This window comes from Lithobates pipiens, unplaced genomic scaffold, assembly GCF_037356315.1.
Source record: "Lithobates pipiens isolate NorthernLeopardFrog02 unplaced genomic scaffold, aLitPip1_a1.2 Scaffold_8, whole genome shotgun sequence".
Classification (NCBI taxonomy): Eukaryota; Metazoa; Chordata; class Amphibia; order Anura; family Ranidae; genus Lithobates; species Lithobates pipiens.
Window position 1 is genome coordinate 227,871,645 of NW_027507903.1, and position 19,163 is coordinate 227,890,807.

Sequence of the window (19,163 nt, forward strand, 5' to 3'; positions counted from 1 at the left end):
AGCAATGGCACCGTCCGAATCGGTGTGATGACGACTTTGCGGCACCGCACCAATTCCCAAAAGTAGTTTCTGTACTACTTTTGGTGACTTCAGGGTGCAATTTCAATAGACATCTGTGCAGAAACCCACACAGATGTCTCTGAAATTACCCCTGAAGTCGGGACTGAAATGCGGGAAAGAATTTGTGAAAGTTCAGCTGAACTCGCACAAATGTCATTGCTGCTGTCAGTGTGATCCTAGGCTCAATGTATCTTTCGCTACTTGCAGGGTCAACAAACAAAAATGTGTAAAAAGAATAAATAAATACATAAATAAAAAAAGTTAAGTTTGATCTAGATCAGTGTGAGGGTTAGGGTCAGTGTGAGGGCCAAATGTCAGGGTCAGTATATTTTGGGTAGGATTTTTTTTTTTTTAAAGCATTTTTTAAAAGAGCAGCAGTGTCCGAGTGTTGTAGGTAGGATAGAAATTTTTTTTTTACTACGGGTACAAACAACAACTAACAGACGTACAGTATGTGGCATCACTGAGATCGTCAGGAGCAGGGGAATTTATTTCTGGTTGTTCTTTTGTGGTAAGTTATGGCAATAGTAAAAAAATATGCAGCTAAATTAAAAAGAAAATATTTTTTACCTATTTGGGGCAGTTTTCCTTTGATAATATAAAATAAAAAAAATCAGAAGATATCTCTTATCATTTACCACCAAATGAAAGTCCAATTTGTCGTGAAAGGAAACAAGGTATAATCCACGTGGACAAAGTATTTATGAAGATGCCGGGTTCACACTACTGCGAATTGGATGCGGGATAACTGCATTCAATTCGCAATAGCAGGAGATTGTGACCTGCTCTCTATGGACACACAGAACCCCTGCTGTGAGCCGCGATCAGCATTAGGTGTGAACTGAGCCCAAGACATGTCAAAGTTGCAAAATTATGTTCAGGCATTAACTTTTGTTTTACCCCCCTGGCATGAAGGGGTTAATGAACCCTCTAACAACCTCTGAAGGGACCCTAGGGTTCCATGGAGCCCTCATCGAGAAAGGCAGTTCTAAATGGATGTGCCTATGATACAAATGCATATTGTTTCAGTACTCACCGCTTCACTTTCACCAGTCTCTATTCTCAGAGAGGCATCTTTTTCTTTTATATCCTTTTCCCAGCTCTCCAACTCTTTCATGAAATCCTGAAGCTCTTCCGCATTTTGTCTCATTTGTAACTGCAGCTCAAGGGCTTTATTCGGAGAAGACATGGTGGATGGTGTCACTCAACAAAAAGAATCCTTGGCAAAGGAAAGCAATTAAATGTACCATGTGGTTAAAAGTTTTGAATTTGTCAAATTCATTTAATGTTTATGCGTCTAGCAACTCATCAAATCTGTTTGTGTGTTCAGAAAAAATGACACAACCATATCGGTTATCTGTACTGGAGCTGCATACAGTTTGCTGCTATGTACAGTGCCGGTGGTTAAGTCCAAATATTCATGCCTAGCATTTTCTTTAATGCATTCCTAAAGCCCCATACACACCATCAGATTTTTTGCTGATTTTTGTCTTCAGATTTACCAAAACCATGTAGTACAAGGGCCTGCCTGATTGCATACACATTGAAACTCTTAAGGTTTGACCTCATATTATATGGTTTTGGTAAATCTGAAGACAAAAATCAGCAGAAAATCTGATAGTGTATATGGGGCGAAAATGCGATACAACTGCGGCTCCCAGATGCCACAGTGGTGTTTTACACTGTATGTGCCAATATGCTGTTCATTACAGCTGTGTGCAAAAGCCCTTTCCAGCTTGTCTCCAGGAGACTGCAAGCACAAAAATAGCCTTAGGCTGATGTCAGATGGGCAATTCTGCCACTAAAGACAAATCGCCAAGAGCAGGAATGCTAAGGGGACTGTCTGTATGTCCCTATGGAATTGATCGCTCTGTACCCAGATGCAGTGTGATGTCACTGTGTCGCTGTCCTAGATGCTCACAGATCGGATCATTCCTTGGATCAGAGTCACGGATCGGATCATTTTTCGGATCAGCAAGAAAAAAAGACAAGACAAATCGTGTTACACCCACCGTAGTTTTAGATTCCATAGTTATTTTCAACACAATTTTCACATTTAACATTTAGTTAAATGTGAAAATCAGAGGTGTTCTGTCACATTAGCAACAATGCAAGGTCAGCAGGTTTGCTGCTGCTTTTAAAATTTAACATGTAAACAGTCTGTCGGATTTACAAATACTGTATTTAAGCATATAAGCTACATTTTGTGTTGAAAATAACTGTGAAATCTAAAATTCTGGTGGGTGTAACAACATTTCCGCTTGCCCCCTTCTCACCCAATCATTGCTGTGCAAGAGTGTGGGGTGTAGCAAGATGGCAGCGTCAAAACTTTACTTCCTGACGAGACAGCGGCGGCCGCCAGGTGCACCAAAAGCCACGCGTTCAGCGGAGCGCTCCGCGGATCTCGTGGCGTGCCGACCTGAACAGGTTGACCCGTACCAATCCTTTTGCTGGTGACTTTGATAAAGCACTCGGGCAAAGTCACCTCTCTAACGTCAGCCTTATAGCTTTGCCACATTTTGGAGCAGAAATCTGTAGTAGCAACCATTCTCTGTAGCTACTCTGGCGCTCCTGCTGAGACATCTGACAAACAACGTTCAGTTCAGGGATGGTATGATTTGGAGCAGGATTAAACATAGGACTATATGTCAGCTTCCATTGCTTGAAATAGATGCCAATGTGGAGGTAAAGGTGGCTATACATGGATCAAAATTAGGGCAGTTCAGCAGGAACAAGCTGAATTTTGGTCCATGTATGGTTGTTCAGAAGTCGATATACCAATCAACAACTGCCCTGTTGTATTTTAGCTGCTCAATCAGCACTGTAGACTATAGCCAGCAGCCCTGATCAGTGTATTCTAATGGTGAGAAAGTCTCCCCTTTGTCAGAATACAAAACCTCCGTGTGGATGGGGGAAACATGTCAGTTTTTTTGGGGGGGGTCAACCCACTGGCATATGACAAGCATTAGGGACAAAGTGAGGGCAAATTATTTAAACTACATTAGCATTAGTTCAATTCACATCTATGCATGCTGTTTTCGACAGTTTCAGCAGTGCATTTTTGCTGCGATTTGCATTTTTTTTTCTTGGGGGGGGGGGGGGTTGTTGTTGGGCAGATTTAAAAATGCAAAACGCAAATTGCAGTAAAGACTCATTACATGCTTTTCTGCAGCTTCTCCACTGAAGTCTATTGAACCAAAAAAGCCCAGTTTACGTTGGAAAGAGTCCCTGACTATTTCTAAAAACGCAGAGGCACAAAAATGCATTGGTATGAACATGCTCCATAAGAAAACATGTTAAAAATATGTCCTGCATTTATGCAAAAAGCACACAAAAATCACACTGGTGTGAATGGAGCCTTAAACCCTTTGTTGAGTTATAGCATTCAAATCTAGTTCACAACTGATAATAGTAGATTGCCAGCACAGTACAAACAGGGTTAATTATGTTAAACATTACTCCACGGGTCCCTCTTAAACACGAAAAAGCTCAGTAGGATTTTTATGCAGTAAAAAGCACTTGAAAATATAAAGAATAATTTGTAAATATTTTTTAAAGTTATGCTGCGTTTATGGGAACATGTAACAACTATAAAGTAGATGTTATCCAAGTTTAGCTGCAAAAGAGGAAATATACTTTCGGCTCGGTTCACATATATGTGAATCGGAAGTGTTTTGAACCGGACAGGCTTTCAATGGAGCTGGTTCCCACATGTCTGGGTGGCCGCGGTCTGTTTTTGAAAAGCGTCCTGTGCGATTTTAGGTCTGGTTCAAGTGCGAATTTAAGTAAATATTTGCACCTGACAGTTGCAGATCAAACAGAAGCTAGGCTGAAAAGAATAGGAGAGATTCGTTTCAGTTTAACTGTTTTGGAAACAGTTAAAACTGAACTTTACCCATAACAGTTTAATAAAAATGAATGTTCTTTTTTTTTTTTTTTTAAAAAGCACATACATTCCATAATAATAATTATGCTACCAAAATAAGTGTGTGCTGTAAATTGCCTCCAGCATTGCTGATTAGCTGACAGCTTTGAGATTTACTGTTGCTGAAGGGGGAAGAAAGCAATAGGAATGACACAGACTGTGCCAAGGGAAAGTGAAAAGGAAAGGAAAGCAGAAGATGTGACAAGTCAAGCTCTGCTGCTACAGAGACACAAAAGAGTTAAACATTAAGGATGGACTCAGATGTATTTGCAACTCCACATGCCCGAGCCCACCAGGAAGCTTACACTGTGCAGTGCTAATCACAGGCAGTGAGACATTTCTTGATCCGCAGCTGCAGAGATCGGGAAATGTGGAGCTGCGAACACGCCTGAGCCCATCATTAGTAAACATACAAGGATAGTGTCTTAGGCTTCATTCACCCCTAATCCTTCTTCCAGAATTTAGGCAAACGCCTTTGCGATTCCATTATTTCTTAAAGTGGAGCTCCACCCAAAAGTGGAACTTCCACTTATTTGTCTCCTCTCCCCTTCCGGTGCCACAGTTGGCACCTTTCGGGGGGGGGTCAGGATACCGTGACATCACCGCGGGGCTCCCTCCTCCTCCCCCTGTTGCTGGACCAGTAGGAGAGAGGAGTGAAACCTTGAGCATGCACAGTAGGGTTCCAGGCGTGAAGCCATAAGGCTACATCGCCGGGTACCCCTGCCCACAATGGCGGCGGCAGCACCTGACAGCTGATGGAAACATCAGCTGCAGTGCCAATATCGCTGGCCTCCAGGACAGGTAAGTGTCCTATTAAAATCCAGCAGCTTCAGTATGTGTAGCTGCTGGCTTTTAATTTTTTTTTTTGGGGTGGAACACTGCTTTAGTGGCACCCCAAACGTGGGGCGATATTGCGATATGTGCAGTGCCATGACAACTACAGATCAAACAAAGGCTCATGCCGCCTACACAGGACTGGAGTTTCCAGCAGACTAGGTCCGACAGAATCAGTCCGTCGGACAATCCAATCGTTTTTCATAAAAAAAAATCAGATGGACCTAGAAATAGAACAGGTTTCAAATCTGAGGGACTCAATTCCTATCAGGCAAACCGTTCATCTGTATGCTGGTCCGACGGACCAAATATGACGCATGGGAAGCTATTGGCTACTAAACTTCCTTTTTTAGTCCCGTCTTACGTCATCACGTTCAAAACGAATGGACTTTCAAACAAACTCAGTCAGTTCGTGTGTGGCCAAGTCCATTCGTTCAGAAAGTCCATCGGAACTCCGCTGAAAAGTCAGTCGAGAAGACCGTCGGACCTAGTCTGCCGGAAAGTCCGGTCGTGTGTACGCGGCATAAGAGACAGCTTCCTTGGCTGGCCACTTTAAGATGCCAGGAATATACACTGTACTATACATATATGTTGTAGTCAGTGTGCAGATTATAAGAATTTGCTAGTAGATACAAGTGTGTGTTTTTTGTTTTTTTTTTGGTAAAAGTATCTAAGGCCCCTTCTAAATGGAGCGGAATCTGCCTGTTCAGCAGGGAATCTCTCCGCAGAGCAGGGGAATGAAAAGTCTGTGTCCGCTCCATAACACAATCTCGCTCTCCTCTATGGGGTTGTTGGATGGAAATAACCTGCATGTCCTTTTCCATCTGATCCGCTCGCCATTTGTCTGTTTTCAGCAGATTTTGTCAGATTGGATGCCCAAGTGGATGTCAGCAGACACATGCCCGCTGTCATCCGCCACCCCATAGAGGAGAATGTGTGCTCTGATCGGGTCCGCCTGAAAAACGGACAGGCAGACCCAATCGGTCCGCTGGTGTGAAAAGGGACTAAGGCCTCAGTCATACGTACAGCATATTGTTGCGGCTGGGAAGACAGATGTATGTGGAAAGCTGTGGCACTCAGCTTGTACAAAGCAATGACAGACGCCCTGGTATTCGCACGTATCCACATATCCAGTGATTACCTGTGGATGCCCGGTCCCTGGACCCACACAGATGAGTCCAGGGACTGACATTTATCCTTAACTGATACATGTGAAGGTCGCACAGCGGGGTCTCCTGCAGCCTGTCATTGCCTTGTACTGGCCTCCTTGTTGTAAAGCTCTGCGTAATATGTTACATAAATCCTGAATAATCATAATAATACTACGGCTGTCATCCCAGCCACAACAATACGCTTGGAAATGGAAATGCTTTAGTTTTAGCTTTAATTTCACATAACATTGTGACTCAATGGGGTTCATTCACTAAAGCTGGAAAGTGCAAATCAGGCTCACTTCTGCATAGAAACCAATGAGCTTCTAACCCCAGCTTGTTCAATTAAGCTTTCCCAATAAAACCTGGAAGCTAAGATGAGCCTGATTTTGCACTCTTCAGCTTTAGTAAATAAGCCCCAATGAATCTCATCCCCAATATAGCAGTGCAGAGCATGCTGGCTGCATGGATGGAGGACTGCACTCCTCTTCTCCCATGCAGGACACTGATAGCCATTACTTATGGCCGGCAAGCTCTTATCATTCTCTTATGGGTCCCCCATCTCCCTCCTGTCTGTCATATCACCCCGAACCCCCACATGAGCCATGCACTCATGTCACCTACCTGCAGCTACCGCTCCTCACTTCCCATACACGACTTCCCAGCGTGCCTTGCGTCACCACCGTCACCATGGAGATGCTTCACCCGACACCCGGAAGCTGGAGGAGTGAGCTGCCCCAGCGCTGAAATCTCGTTTTTTTTTTTGTTTTGTTTTTTGTACTGAAGAATTATCTGTTAGACAATACACAGGTATTTTTGATAGGTTGGAGATTATGACAGCACACCGGCGCATTAATAATCATTACATCTGTCTTTTACTGTTACTTTTCTTCCCATATGAAAGATGTCTGCGATGGACCCGATGACGTAAAAGCACTCGCCAGGGCCACTTCTAGTGACGTGTCATCATGGCGGCCCCCTGGCCAGATGGGGACATTAGACAGCTGTAAAGGTGACAGAGGGGTCCCCCATGGAGGAAGGCAGGTCGGAAGATGCAGGACACGGGTACCCTGTGATCCCAGAGAGGCAGAGCTGGGAGAACAATGAGGAGGCACACCATCCAGCCACGTCCACTTGTCACAACATGCTCAATGTTACTATGGAGACAAGTATGGGACTTCCAGCATGATATTCTTCAAGTCTATACCCACACATAACATTCGCGTAGTTTTCAATAGAGCAGGGAAGAGTAAAGCTCCATACACACTATCAGATTTTCTGCTGATTTTTTCCTTCAGATTTACCAAAACCATATAATATGAGGTTAAACCTTAGGAGTTTCAATGTGTATGCAATCAGGCAGCCCCTTGCACTACATGGTTTTGGTAAATCTGAAGACAAAAAAATCAGCAGAAAATCGTGTGTATGGGGCTTTAGAGTCATCATCAGGTGTATACTGCTCCCTGTTAGAGAGATTTCTCCTCACTTCCTGTCCTGATCACCACTAGGGATGAGCTCCGGCGTGTTCGCATGGTCCACGTGCAGAGCCCGCCAGGAAGTCGGCGCAGCGCTGCGCTAATCACAGGCAGCAAGACATTGCCCGATCTCTGCAGCTGCGCATAGGGGCAATGTCTCACTGCACTGATCAGGGCTGCGCCGACTTCCTGGCGGGCTCTGCACATGGAGCATGCGAATACGCCGGAGCTCATCCTTAATCACCAGACAGGAAATTGGGGGGAAAATCATTTTTTTAAAGGAGATTTGAAGCCAAAATGATGGATGGAGTACAGAGAGATGAGGACACCTGCCAGGTTTTATTGCAGTTAAAGGGGTTGTAAACCCTCAGGGTTTTTCACTTTAAAGGGGAGTTCCACCCATTTAAAAGTCAGCAGCTACAAAAAGTGTAGCTGCTGACTTTTTAAATAATGGGACACTTGCTTGTCCCACGGTCCAGCGATGCGGGCGAACAAAGCCTTGCTCCTCTCCGTGGCACCCGCATTGTTGCTGTGGGCGCATGCTGTGATTGGTCAGGCAGTCTTCTGGGACCTGTGACGTGTCACAGGAAAATTGCAGGGAGGGGTGATCTTCCTTCCAGTGCCGCAGCGCCAGGGAGGAACTGGGATCTGGGTACATGTAATAATAGGGTACCCGCCGCCCCCCCAAAAATGACATGCCAAATGTGGCATGTCAGGGGGTCATCTACACTTAAAGTGGAAGATGCGTTTTTGGGTGGAACTCCGCTTTAATGCATTCTATGCATTAAGGTGAAAAACCTCCTGTGCGGCAGCTCCCCCCAGAGCCTCCCTTTTACTTATGTGAACCTGGTCTTTTCAACGACGGGGACAAGCACACCAGCTCCAGCCAGTTTCTCGTGTCTTGATTGGATAGATTGATAGCAGCACAGCCCAATGGCTCCCGCTGCTGTCAATCAAATCCATTGACTGGGGGGAGGGCCGAGTCCTACTGTCTGTGTCAGTGGATGCAGCAGCAGGACATGGGATGCGTGCCCGTACGAGTGCCCTTAGGGAGAGTGGCTGTCCAACGGGGCACTCGAGAAGAAGAGGAGCCAGGAGCGCTGCAATGGGACCTTAGAAAAGGAGGCTCGCGGTATAACATTTTTGTTTTTTCTTTTTAATCAAACCTTTACATATCCTTTAAGTAGATTTACCATCTTTATTTGTCCTGGTGACGTTAACACTGAAAGTGAAATAAAATTTCATGTTTTGAGTTATCACCTGAAAGCAAATTAAGTAAAAATCTTCCAGGGAGAACACTGTTTTTTTTTTTTTGGTTTTTTTTTTGTGACAACTACTAATAACCTCACTTTGGAAGGATTTTCTTGTAGTTATGAGACAGAAAGTGGGGGCTCATTGACAAAAAAAAAATAATAAAAATGCTATGAATCTTTCCCATAGTTTGTAGACACTATAACTTTTGCGCAAACCAATCAATATATGCTTATTGTGATATTTTTGGTAAAAAAAAAAAATATATATATATATATATATATATATGTGTATATATATATATATATATATATATATATATATATATATATATAAAAGAATATTGGCCTATACTGATGAAGACTTTTTTTTTTTTAATTGGGGATATTTATTATGGTAAAAAATATTGTTTTTCTTTTTTTTTTTCAATATTGTCGCTTTTTTTTTTTCATAGCGCAAAAAAATAAAAACTGCAGAGGTGATCAATAACCAGCAAAAGAAAGCTCTATTTTTGGGGAAAAAAGGACGCAAATTTAGTTTGGGTACATAGCCGAACGACCGCGCAATTGTCAGTTAAAGTGACGCAGTACCAAATTGAAGTGGTTAATTTAAACTAATTGTACACTCTGGCACTCAAGTTGCAAGAAAGTTGTATCAAAGTAGTGCAAGCGACCTTTTCAAAGTCACTGCGACTTTAAGTTGCATAGATTGGAAAGGGTGGTATTGAAATCATCCGGCTACTATACTTTGTGTCCAAAGTTGCATGGCATGTTACACTAGTAAGAACGGAGCCTGATTCCTGTGGCTGGGTGCCCTTATCCTTTCAATCTATACAAGCTAGTTATCCTACATGTTGGGGCTCTACTAGGCAGTAGAAAGCTGCCACACTACAGAAATTATTTGATTAATCCGTTACCTCCATCAAGCTCGGAGTTTAGGTTCTGAAGGGAAAGACCCCTTTACATTTACCTATTACACTGTCAGTACTGGTAGAATACTGTATATTATGTAATACATTTATATACTATTTTTGTTGTTCATTAGGTCCATATGCCAAGTTACTTTTAGATGCCATGAAACAATCTGGCTGGTAAGTCTCTTCAGTTAAATACACAAATGGGGGCTAAACTGTCATGGATCAATAAGACTTGATTTAATAACTTCACCAAAAACTGTGATAAGCACCAAAAAAATCACAAATCATCATTTATTAAAATGGCCATTTTATATCGCTTATAACTATAGCTAAGTGAGCTTTATTGCCACTTGCAGTATGATGAAATAATGATAATTGTGTTTTAATAATACTTGGAGAAAAAAATACAGTTGGGTTCATTCATATTCCATTTGTAATAAAGAGTTGCTACATTTAGTGTGTATCTGTAAAATTCATAATTATACCATAGAAAATGTACTGAATCTAAATGAAGAGGTCATATATTATTCATAAACGACCTGGAGGATGGGGTAAACAGTTCAATTTCTATATTTGCGGATAATACTAAGCTAAGCAGGGCAATAACTTCTCTGTGGAAACCTTGCAAAAAGGTCTGAACAAATTTATGGGGTGGGCAACTACATGGCAAATGAGGTTCAATGTAGAAAAATGTAAAATAATGTATTTGGGTGGCAAAAATAGGAATGCAATCTATACAGTAGCGGAGAACCTCTGGGGGAATCTAGGATGGAAAAGGGCCTGGAGGTCCTAGTAGATGATGGGCTCAGCAATGGCATGCACTGCCAAGCTGGTGATAAAGCAAACAGAATATTGGCATACATTGAAAAGGGGATCAACTCCAGGGATAAAACGATAATTCTCCCATGCTACAAGACCCTGGTCCGGCCTCACCTGAAGTATACTGTCCAGTTCTGGGCACCAGTCCTCAGGAAGGATGTACTGGAAATGGTGCGAGTACAAAGAAGGGCAACAAAGCTGATAAAGGGTCTGGAGGATATTAGTAATTAGTAGTTATGAGGAAAGGTTGCGAGCACTGAACTTATTCTCTCTGGAGAAGAGATGCTTGAGAGGGGATATGATTTAAATTTACAAATAACATACTGGTGACCACACAATAGGGATAAAACTTTTTTGCAGAAGGGAGTTTAACAAGACATGTGGCCACTCATTAAAATTAGAAGAAAAGAGGTTTAACCTTAAACTACGTAGAGGGTTCTTTATTGTAAGAGCGGCAAGGATGTGGAATTCCCTCCCACAGGTGGTGGCCTCATTGATAGTTTCAAGAAGCTATTATATAAGCACCTGATGACCGCAACATTCAGGGATATACAATGTAATACTGACATATAATCACACACATAGGTTGGACTTGTGCCTTTTTTCATCCTCAACAACTATGTAACTATGTATCATGTATGAGAATAACAGGCCTATATTTATTTAGAAAATCAAAATGTCCTAAAACCTATAGCTCTGCTAATGGCTACTTGAATAGAGCCTAGGAAACTTCATATTCCACAAGATTATAGAAATGTTCTCATAACCAATTGTGTTACACTTTTCAGTGCAGTTTCCAAGGACAGACATTTTGCTTGTGAAGATTGCCAAGGATCAGTAAGTGGAGGTTTTGATGCAGATACTTCTGAAGTAAGTGAACATATTAAACCTTTATTTCCTTTTTCAAATAATAAAGCAATGATGTAACCAGGAAATATGAGAAAATGGTTGCACCTCATCTGGTACAGGCACTTGACAAATATTTATACAGTTTTCCATTCTCGTAAACACATTTTTTATCCAATGAAAAGTGTTGTACAGCCATTGTGACATTTGTCACAAATTTTCTTCTAACTTCCTTCTGCAAGCACTGTCTTGGAACACATGCCTACAAACTTGTAATAAAGATGATCCCCTAGGCATATCTAAAAAGCCACGTATATCATAATCCATTGATCAAAAAACATTTAAAGAGGTCCTGAACCATGTAAGCTGACTTGATGTCCGCCTGGGACCCGCGGTCATGTCACTATGCAGAACGGGGAAAATGCCTTGTTTACATAGGCATCTCCCCGTTCTTCCGTTCTGTGACATGATCGCGGACCCCAGGTGGACATCGAGTCCAGGGGACCCACGGACATGGTCACGCAGCAGGCGTGCGCACAGCCACTAGCCCCGCCAATTAAAGGGGACATACAGGTATACCCCATTTGCCCATGCATATCAGTATGCAGTGGTCAGCAAGTGGTTAAGCTTGCCCATTTACTGTATATAGAATTGACTTCCAGTGCACCACAATGCACAAAAAAAATGGACATTCACCATTGAAATGAATATGCATTAAGGTGCCGGGAACTGCTAATTCAGGAAGCTACAGAGGTGAAGCCAGCCTTAAAGCGTAAATTGATCCACCCTAGCCTTTACAGCCAAGGAAGCTGCCATCTTTGCCTCTGTTTGATCTACAGTTGCCAATGCGCTGCACATGTGATTAGTTATGACACCAACTATTTGGCAGCTTGACCGTTCAGATGAGAGCTGACATACTAGATGGCACACTAGTAACTGTTATAATTCATGATATTCCTTGAATGTAACTGTTTTGGGAAACAGAAAAATTGGTGGCGTTAATGCCTTGAATGTAGTAGACCAATATGCAAGGTTTCAAAACAGAAGGAAGGATTAATTGCTGAACACTGCTTTATTATGTGCTTGCATCGTATTAAAGCGGAACTATAAACCCTCCTATCATTTTCAGCCAAGGAAGTTACCATCTTTGCCTCTGTTTGATCTTCAACTGTCATGATGCTGCACATGTGACCAGTTGTGACACCAGCCATTGGATGGTTTGACAGTTTGGTTGAATGCACCCATGTGAAGGTTACATTCCCGCCATGCCAGGAATGTAATTGTTTTATAGAAACTCCTAAATCAATGGTTTTAAGTTCCGCTTTAAACCTTTGTTTAAACACTTTTACTGAAAATCATTTCATACCCAAAAACATGTAATTAACCTTTATTCTCTATCCACACAGATCGTGTTGTGTCAGAATAATATACAAAGCCAAGCTCATATGAACAGAGTGGTTACACATGAGTTGATTCACGCTTTTGATCACTGTCGTGCAAATGTTGACTGGTTTAACAATGTGCGGCACTTAGCCTGCTCAGAGGTATGCATTCTTCTATCACTGAACATTTAAAAGAAATTTTCTGATAACAAGGAAATTGTGGTGTTATAATGTCATTGTATAGACCCAACATTAAGCCAGTTACACACTACTCATGACAGCCCTGGTATGAGCCTGCATAACTGTAATCATTTGAGACTCAATATTGGATTAGTAAAATTGTACCTAATTGCTGATCAATATTGTCAGCTGTTCCCAGCAGTGGTCCTCATAGAAAGTACACAAGTTAAATAAATACAAATAATGTAATAGGGGTGCACATACCATTCTCAGTCCAGTTCTAGAACACTGATAATTTATGTTTTCGGGAAAAACAACCACATGAATCTTCCCAGGTAAAATACCATTATTTTATATTACGTTATTCAGAGCGAAAATTAAAAAGGACGCATACATTTAGGGAATATTATAATAATTTTCAAACTGGATGAAAATTATATTAAGTGATGAATCCCGAATCTGCATTGGGCAGGGTGATAATGCTGGAACTTTTGTTTGGTGCCGCTCCAATGAAATGTATGAAGACGACTGCCTGAAGAAAACATGTACGTTTCCACAATCATTGCTATGGGGTTGCATGTCAGGTAAAGGTAAGGGGCAGATGACAGTCATTAACCACTTTCTTACTGAGCACTTAAACCCCCCTCCTATTAAGACCAATTTTCAGCTTTAAACGTTGATGCACTTTGAATGACAGTTGCGCAGTCATACTACACTGTATCCAAATTAAATTTTTATAATTTTTTCCCCACAGAGCTTTCTATTTGATTACCTCTGTAGTTTTTGTTAAAAAAAAAAGCCCGGATTTTTTAATAATTATTTATTTTATTTTTTGTTATAAAATTTTAAAACAGGTCATTTTTGGCTGTCATTGATGTACACTGATGAGGCGGCACTGATGGGTGGCAGTAATGGGCACTGATCAGTTACACTGATATGCAGCACTTCTAGGTGGCACTGATAGGTGGCACTTGTGGGCATTGATAGGTGGCACTTGTGGGCACTGTCAGGTGGCATAGATTAGGCATAATTGCCTCTTCCTCTTTGGGACCGATGTCCCTTTCAGATGAGCCGGGATTGGCTTTTTTTTTTCTCCTCCACTGTCAGTGTGAGGAGAAAAAAAAAACGATCACCGAGCTTTTGTTTTGATCATGTAATCAGCTGTCATTGGCTGACAACTGATCACATGGTAAGGGGCCATGGTAAAGCTCAAGCAGGGAAAATCGATGCAGATGCTCATAGAAATCAGATTTATTGCTTTATTTGAAACCTGGCTGCTACTGGCTTGTGCTTCGGTTTTATTTTTGTTTGCTGTGCTTCATTTTTGTGTAAATCGGCTGCAATTGCTTTTGCGCTACATCTGAGAGGATTTCAAATAACCCATAATAGGCAAATATGTGTCTTCTCTGTTTTATATAGATCAGAGCTGCAAACCTTAGTGGAGACTGTTCCATAAGCAATGAGATTAGCCGATTCAATTTTGGACTTAAACAGCATCATCAGGTATGTAAAGAATACGTTTTGTCTATATTTTGTACCCACCCATACTACCCATAGTGGCCTAATAAAATGGTTTGGAATGTTATCATGATTAAAGTGACAAAGCGATATTAAATAAGATGATAAAAGCTCCAGGCAGTTTAGAAGTGGGGTTCCAAAACAAAATAAATAAAATGTTATATATGTATATAGTGTGTGTGTGTGTATGTGTATATATGTATGTGTGTGTGTATGTGTGTATATGTGTATATATATATATATATATATATATATATATATATATATATATATATATATTACTATTAATCACTTCTGCTTTTAATAAGGATTGCCAGTCTGATCCATCAGAATACCATGTCTAAATTAGAGGTCCTGGTTACCATCAGTTCTATGTATCCGGAATTGCCTACTGGGATCTATGCCAGATATTCTTGGATGCATTGCAGATTTTCCACCCTTGTAACCTTTTTCTGGACTGTTCTTTTGAGAATACTGGTGGAAATGAATACTCCAAGCCTACCAATAAGATCAATTTACATTACTGATTATGGTAAATATATATAACAGAATAAAGACTGAACTCAAGGCAGATATACTAATCAAAGCAGAGTTCCAGTCATATTTTTGTTTAAAGTCAGCAGCTACAAAAAGTGTAGCTGCTGACTTTTAATAAACACACTCACCTGTCCCATGGTCCAGCAGTTCACTCACCCATGCTGTGTTCTTCCCATGTCCTCCCTTGGCAGCGCTGGCATCTCTACTATGGGCACCCAGCTGTGACAGCTTGCAGCTTCATAGTCAGCTACCCACTGTGCATGCGCGAGCGGCGCTGCACTCTGTGACTGGGCCTGAAGTCTTCTAGGACCTGTCGTGTCCCAGAAGCCTTCGGGAGGGAGAGCTTCCGCTTCTGACCACCTAAGGCACCCGGAAAGGATGTGAGAGCAGGTAACTGCCAAAATCGGGTTTTTGGTTCTGGGTCCAATACTGCTTTAATGCAGCTCTACAATTATTAATGCATATTTAAATGCAAGCCATGTAAATACCTAAATCTGACCTGGTGTCATCCCCTAGTCCATGTATAGCAGAGCTGGAGTATGAAAGGAAAAAGCAGTACAAGGAGTCGGTCAGTTCAAGTGCTAATAGAAGCATGTTTATTGGTGGAGAAAGATGATGACCTTAAAGCAGTTGTACAGTAAATTTTATAACTTTTACCTACAGGTAAGCCTATAATAAGGCTTACCTGTAGGTAAAAAAAATATCACCTAAACCTGTACGGTTTAGGAGATATTCCCCTTGCAATGAGCTGCTGACTTCAGAGGCGCACAGGGGATTCTCGGCTAAAAGCCCGGCAGATGCTGGACATTGCTGGAAAGAAGTCTCCCGTGAGCATTCATGGGAGTGACCACATTGCAGCTCCAGACACTCAGCGCTGGAGCCACGATACCCAGAAGACACGCTGAGGCAACATGTCGGCTCCCTCGGAGTGGATCAGGTGAGTTACCGATGCCTCGTTCTAAGGTAAGTATTTCAGAATGAGCTAGTATACGGTGCATACTAGCTCATTATGCCTTTTGCCTTACAGGTCTAGGAAAAAAAAAAATGTTAGGGGTATACAACCGCTTTAACACTGTGCTGTTTCTTACTGAGTGAAGCTAATTCTAGAAGCAAATGCTGGTATTGTTTATTTTGTATCTTTTAAATTTGCTATTCATTTTTATATTGATATTTTTTTGGCTGAAGTGTCACCAGAACTTTAAAAATAGTTGTTGAATCCACCAGGTTCATGATTTGTGGCACCAATATGCAATATAAGCATCTCCTTATCTTATCTGGCTGTAAGCCCCCCTCTCCTCATGCAAATGCCAAATTTATGGGCATTCCCATTGGGGAATTACATCAGGGCACTGCAGCCACCGCCCATTAATCACAGCATGGGGGTTATAGCAGTGATTAGTCTTCCATCATCACAGGTAAAGCGCACATAAACAGTATAGCTGTGCACAGGAGAAGGGAGCTGGACATGGGAGGCACCTGTTCCCATCTATGCGACATTGAAAGGGTACCTGCAATGCTTTGATGCAACTTTGATCCAGAGAGTGTAAAGTTGAATCAAAGCTGCACTCGCTCGCATCAAAGTTGCACTCTAAATCCTGAAACGTTGTGGTCACAATAGTGGTAATGTGACTTGTCATGCGACTGTGTGTCCAAAGTCGCATAAAAAGTCACAGCTCATTGATTTTAATGGTACCTGTTATCGTCTATGTGACTTTGAAAATCAGCGACTTTGAAAAGGTACCTGCAATGCTTTTGTTATTGTTTTTTGCTTTGATGCGACTCTGCTCCAGAGAGCGTAAAGTTGGATCAAAGTTGCACTCTAGCCTTAGGCTACGTTTCTACTAGTGTGACTCCAAAGCATTGTGCGATTGAGTGCAGCTTTGATCCAACTTTACACTCTGGATGAAGGTCACATCAAAGTAGTGCACTCACCTTTTCAAAGTCGCATAGATGGGAACGTTTGCCATTGAAATGAATGGGCTGTGACTTTGTGTCCAAAGTCGCATGACAAGTCGCACTCATTTTGTAGCTAACTTACTCACATGTAGCTTCCTCAGCTTGGTGTGTGCCGCACAGTCCCCATCACAGTGTCATGTAGAAAATCTGCAGCATGTTGCATTGTAATCTATTACAGTTTCTAACAAACAGAACATACTTCCAAAGCCCCACCCTCTCAGGAAAAACTGCTGGCCAAAACAAGGCTGTGAAGACAGGAGGAGATCTGAGAAGGAGAGGAGGGATGGGATGGAGTTGGGCAGGTCTAGGCATGTCTGTCTAAAAAGGAGAGGTGGGGTGTGTAGAAGAGAAGGACACAAAGGAGGGGAGGAGTCACCGGGGGACCCCAGAAATAGATGATCAGGGCCACTTTGTGCAAAACGATCTACACAGTGGAGGTAAGTCTGATATGTTTGTTATTTTAAAAAAATAAAAAACAAGCCTTTACAATCCCTTTTAAAAGCTTAAGGTTTCTACCTTAATGCATTCTCTGCATTAAAGTGTTACTAAAATCAAACTTTGTTATTTTGATAAAAAAAAAATATATGTTATACTTACCTGCTCTGTGCAGTAGTTCTGCACAGATTAGCCCTGATCCTCCTCTTCTGGTGTCCCCAGCAGCAATATTGGCTCCTCCTTCTTCTTAGGGACTACCACAACCAGATGCTGGCTATGGGGAGAGTGTAGTCTGCACGCTCCATACACTTGCACAACAGGACTTGTGCCCGCCCCCCACTTCCTCTTCACTAGATTTGATTGACAGCAGCAAGTGCCAGTGGCTCCTGCTGCTACTCGAGTTCTGTGTGAAGCAGAAGGGGAGAATAGATAAAGCTGTGCACAGCGCTGATTTCCTCTCCCCTCTCTCCCCTCTCTTCCCCTTCCACCCAGAGAAACTGAAAATGTGTCTTTTTTTTTTATCTTAATCTTTGGGTTTAGTAACACTGTAAGGTAAAAAACCTTCTGTTCCACAAGATTACCCCCCCCCCCTTATATGAATGCACTGTGCCTGAGAGCAGCAGCCCTCTCTCCCTCCTCACAGCAGCAGGAGCCATTGTCTTCTGCTGTTAGTCAAATCCTGTGGTGAGGGAGCAGGCCTGAACCATGCTGTTTGTGTCTATATACACAGGCAGCACGTCTCAGGACCGAGCCCACACTAGTGCCCCCATAAGAAGTGGCTTCCTATTGGGGCACTTGCAGAGGAGGTAGAGCCAGGAGCGCCAGCGGAGGATCAAAAAAAAAAATATCAATTAGGGCTGGATTTTCCAGTATGAACAATATGTTACTTTTCAGGAAAAAGGATTGCTTACTGATAAAAGACTATTTAGTGCAATTGATTTCTGAAAGATCTGATTCTTTAATCAATTCACCATAATGTTCTATGTATAGCTAGCATAAGAACATATGCATAAGATATTCCCAGGACTAATCTTAAACCCTCTTTCTATATTTTATATTAAACAGGCTTGTGTCCGAGATCGAGCTCTTCGTTCTATACAGGCTGTAAGAGACATCAGCCGAGAGGCAGCAGAGAGAGCTGTGGATGAAGTGTTTACTTCGTGTTTTAAGGATCATGAACCATTTGGCCGAATCCCGCATTGTAAAAATGATGCAAATATGGCATATAGAGATTTTAAAAACCGGAGCAGATCTGCCTCAGACATCTAAAGAAAAATCTGATCAATAATACAATTTTCTTGTTTTATAATGATTTCTTTTCTATATTTTGGGATTCCAGTGTGAGACTGTTGTTTACTTTTTCTTGTGAACATATTTTTTTGTATATTTAAAAATAATTTGTTCCATAATTTCTGATTTTCATGTGCAATAAATTGCTTAAATTTTTATTTTTTCTTGTATCTGTATAGGTTTCCTCTATTGTTCTTGTAACGTACTGGAGGGGGCCAAAGAGGTGAGGGGATGCACTGGACACCTTCGCTGCCATTTGCTGCTACCACCCCACACATGTACTGCGGGCAGGCGGCTTTCCTATGCAGAATCGCATACAGGCGCCGCTGGCGACCAGCCGCTGTTTTGATTGGACACATCGGGAGCCAATCAGGGGGTCATGGCCAAAAAACCGTGGCCATGCGGAGCCCCTCCCCCCAGCCACATCACTTATTCACAGTGCTCTGTGGGAAAACTACAAGGTCCGGCAGCCTTTGAAGCTATCGGCTTGTAGTTTTCAATGGATTATTGTAGGGCTGTGGTTTTTCATGCATTCTTTCTGTCAGCATGTATCGGCTTCTTCATACGAGGAACGAGCAAGCCTATACA

The 19,163-nt window shown here is 42.0% G+C and overlaps 2 protein-coding genes across 2 annotated transcripts in view; one reads left to right on the top strand and one right to left on the bottom strand.

Annotated features, from left to right (window-relative positions):
* The window catches only part of RPAP3 (RNA polymerase II associated protein 3), a 103,113-nt gene extending 96,360 nt beyond the window's left edge, over positions 1-6,753 (bottom strand). Inside the window, exons 1-2 of the mRNA XM_077473305.1 lie at positions 6,595-6,753; positions 1,097-1,279 (exon numbers count right to left, since the gene is read on the bottom strand). Of these exons, the coding sequence (XP_077329431.1) occupies positions 1,097-1,249 (153 nt within the window). The 5' untranslated portion in view covers positions 1,250-1,279; positions 6,595-6,753. The remainder of the gene's footprint in view (positions 1-1,096; positions 1,280-6,594) is intronic.
* Positions 6,754-6,909: 156 nt separating this feature from the next.
* On the top strand, positions 6,910-18,733 carry ATP23 (ATP23 metallopeptidase and ATP synthase assembly factor homolog). Its single transcript, XM_077473306.1, has 6 exons — positions 6,910-7,139; positions 9,741-9,786; positions 11,220-11,301; positions 12,684-12,821; positions 14,259-14,342; positions 18,351-18,733. The coding sequence occupies exons 1-6, from the start codon at positions 7,001-7,003 to the stop codon at positions 18,552-18,554; spliced, it is 693 nt and encodes a 230-aa protein (XP_077329432.1). The 5' UTR covers positions 6,910-7,000; the 3' UTR covers positions 18,555-18,733.
* Positions 18,734-19,163: the final 430 nt, after the last annotated feature.

Bases quoted from the DNA above. Each gene is read 5' to 3' on its own strand.
- ATP23 (XM_077473306.1), top strand. From the start codon at position 7,001: ATGGAGGAAGGCAGGTCGGAAGATGCAGGACACGGGTACCCTGTGATC. The intron at 11,302-12,683 runs GTAAGTGAACAT...CTATCCACACAG, and splicing joins TTGATGCAGATACTTCTGAA to ATCGTGTTGTGTCAGAATAA. The intron at 14,343-18,350 runs GTATGTAAAGAA...TATATTAAACAG, and splicing joins GACTTAAACAGCATCATCAG to GCTTGTGTCCGAGATCGAGC.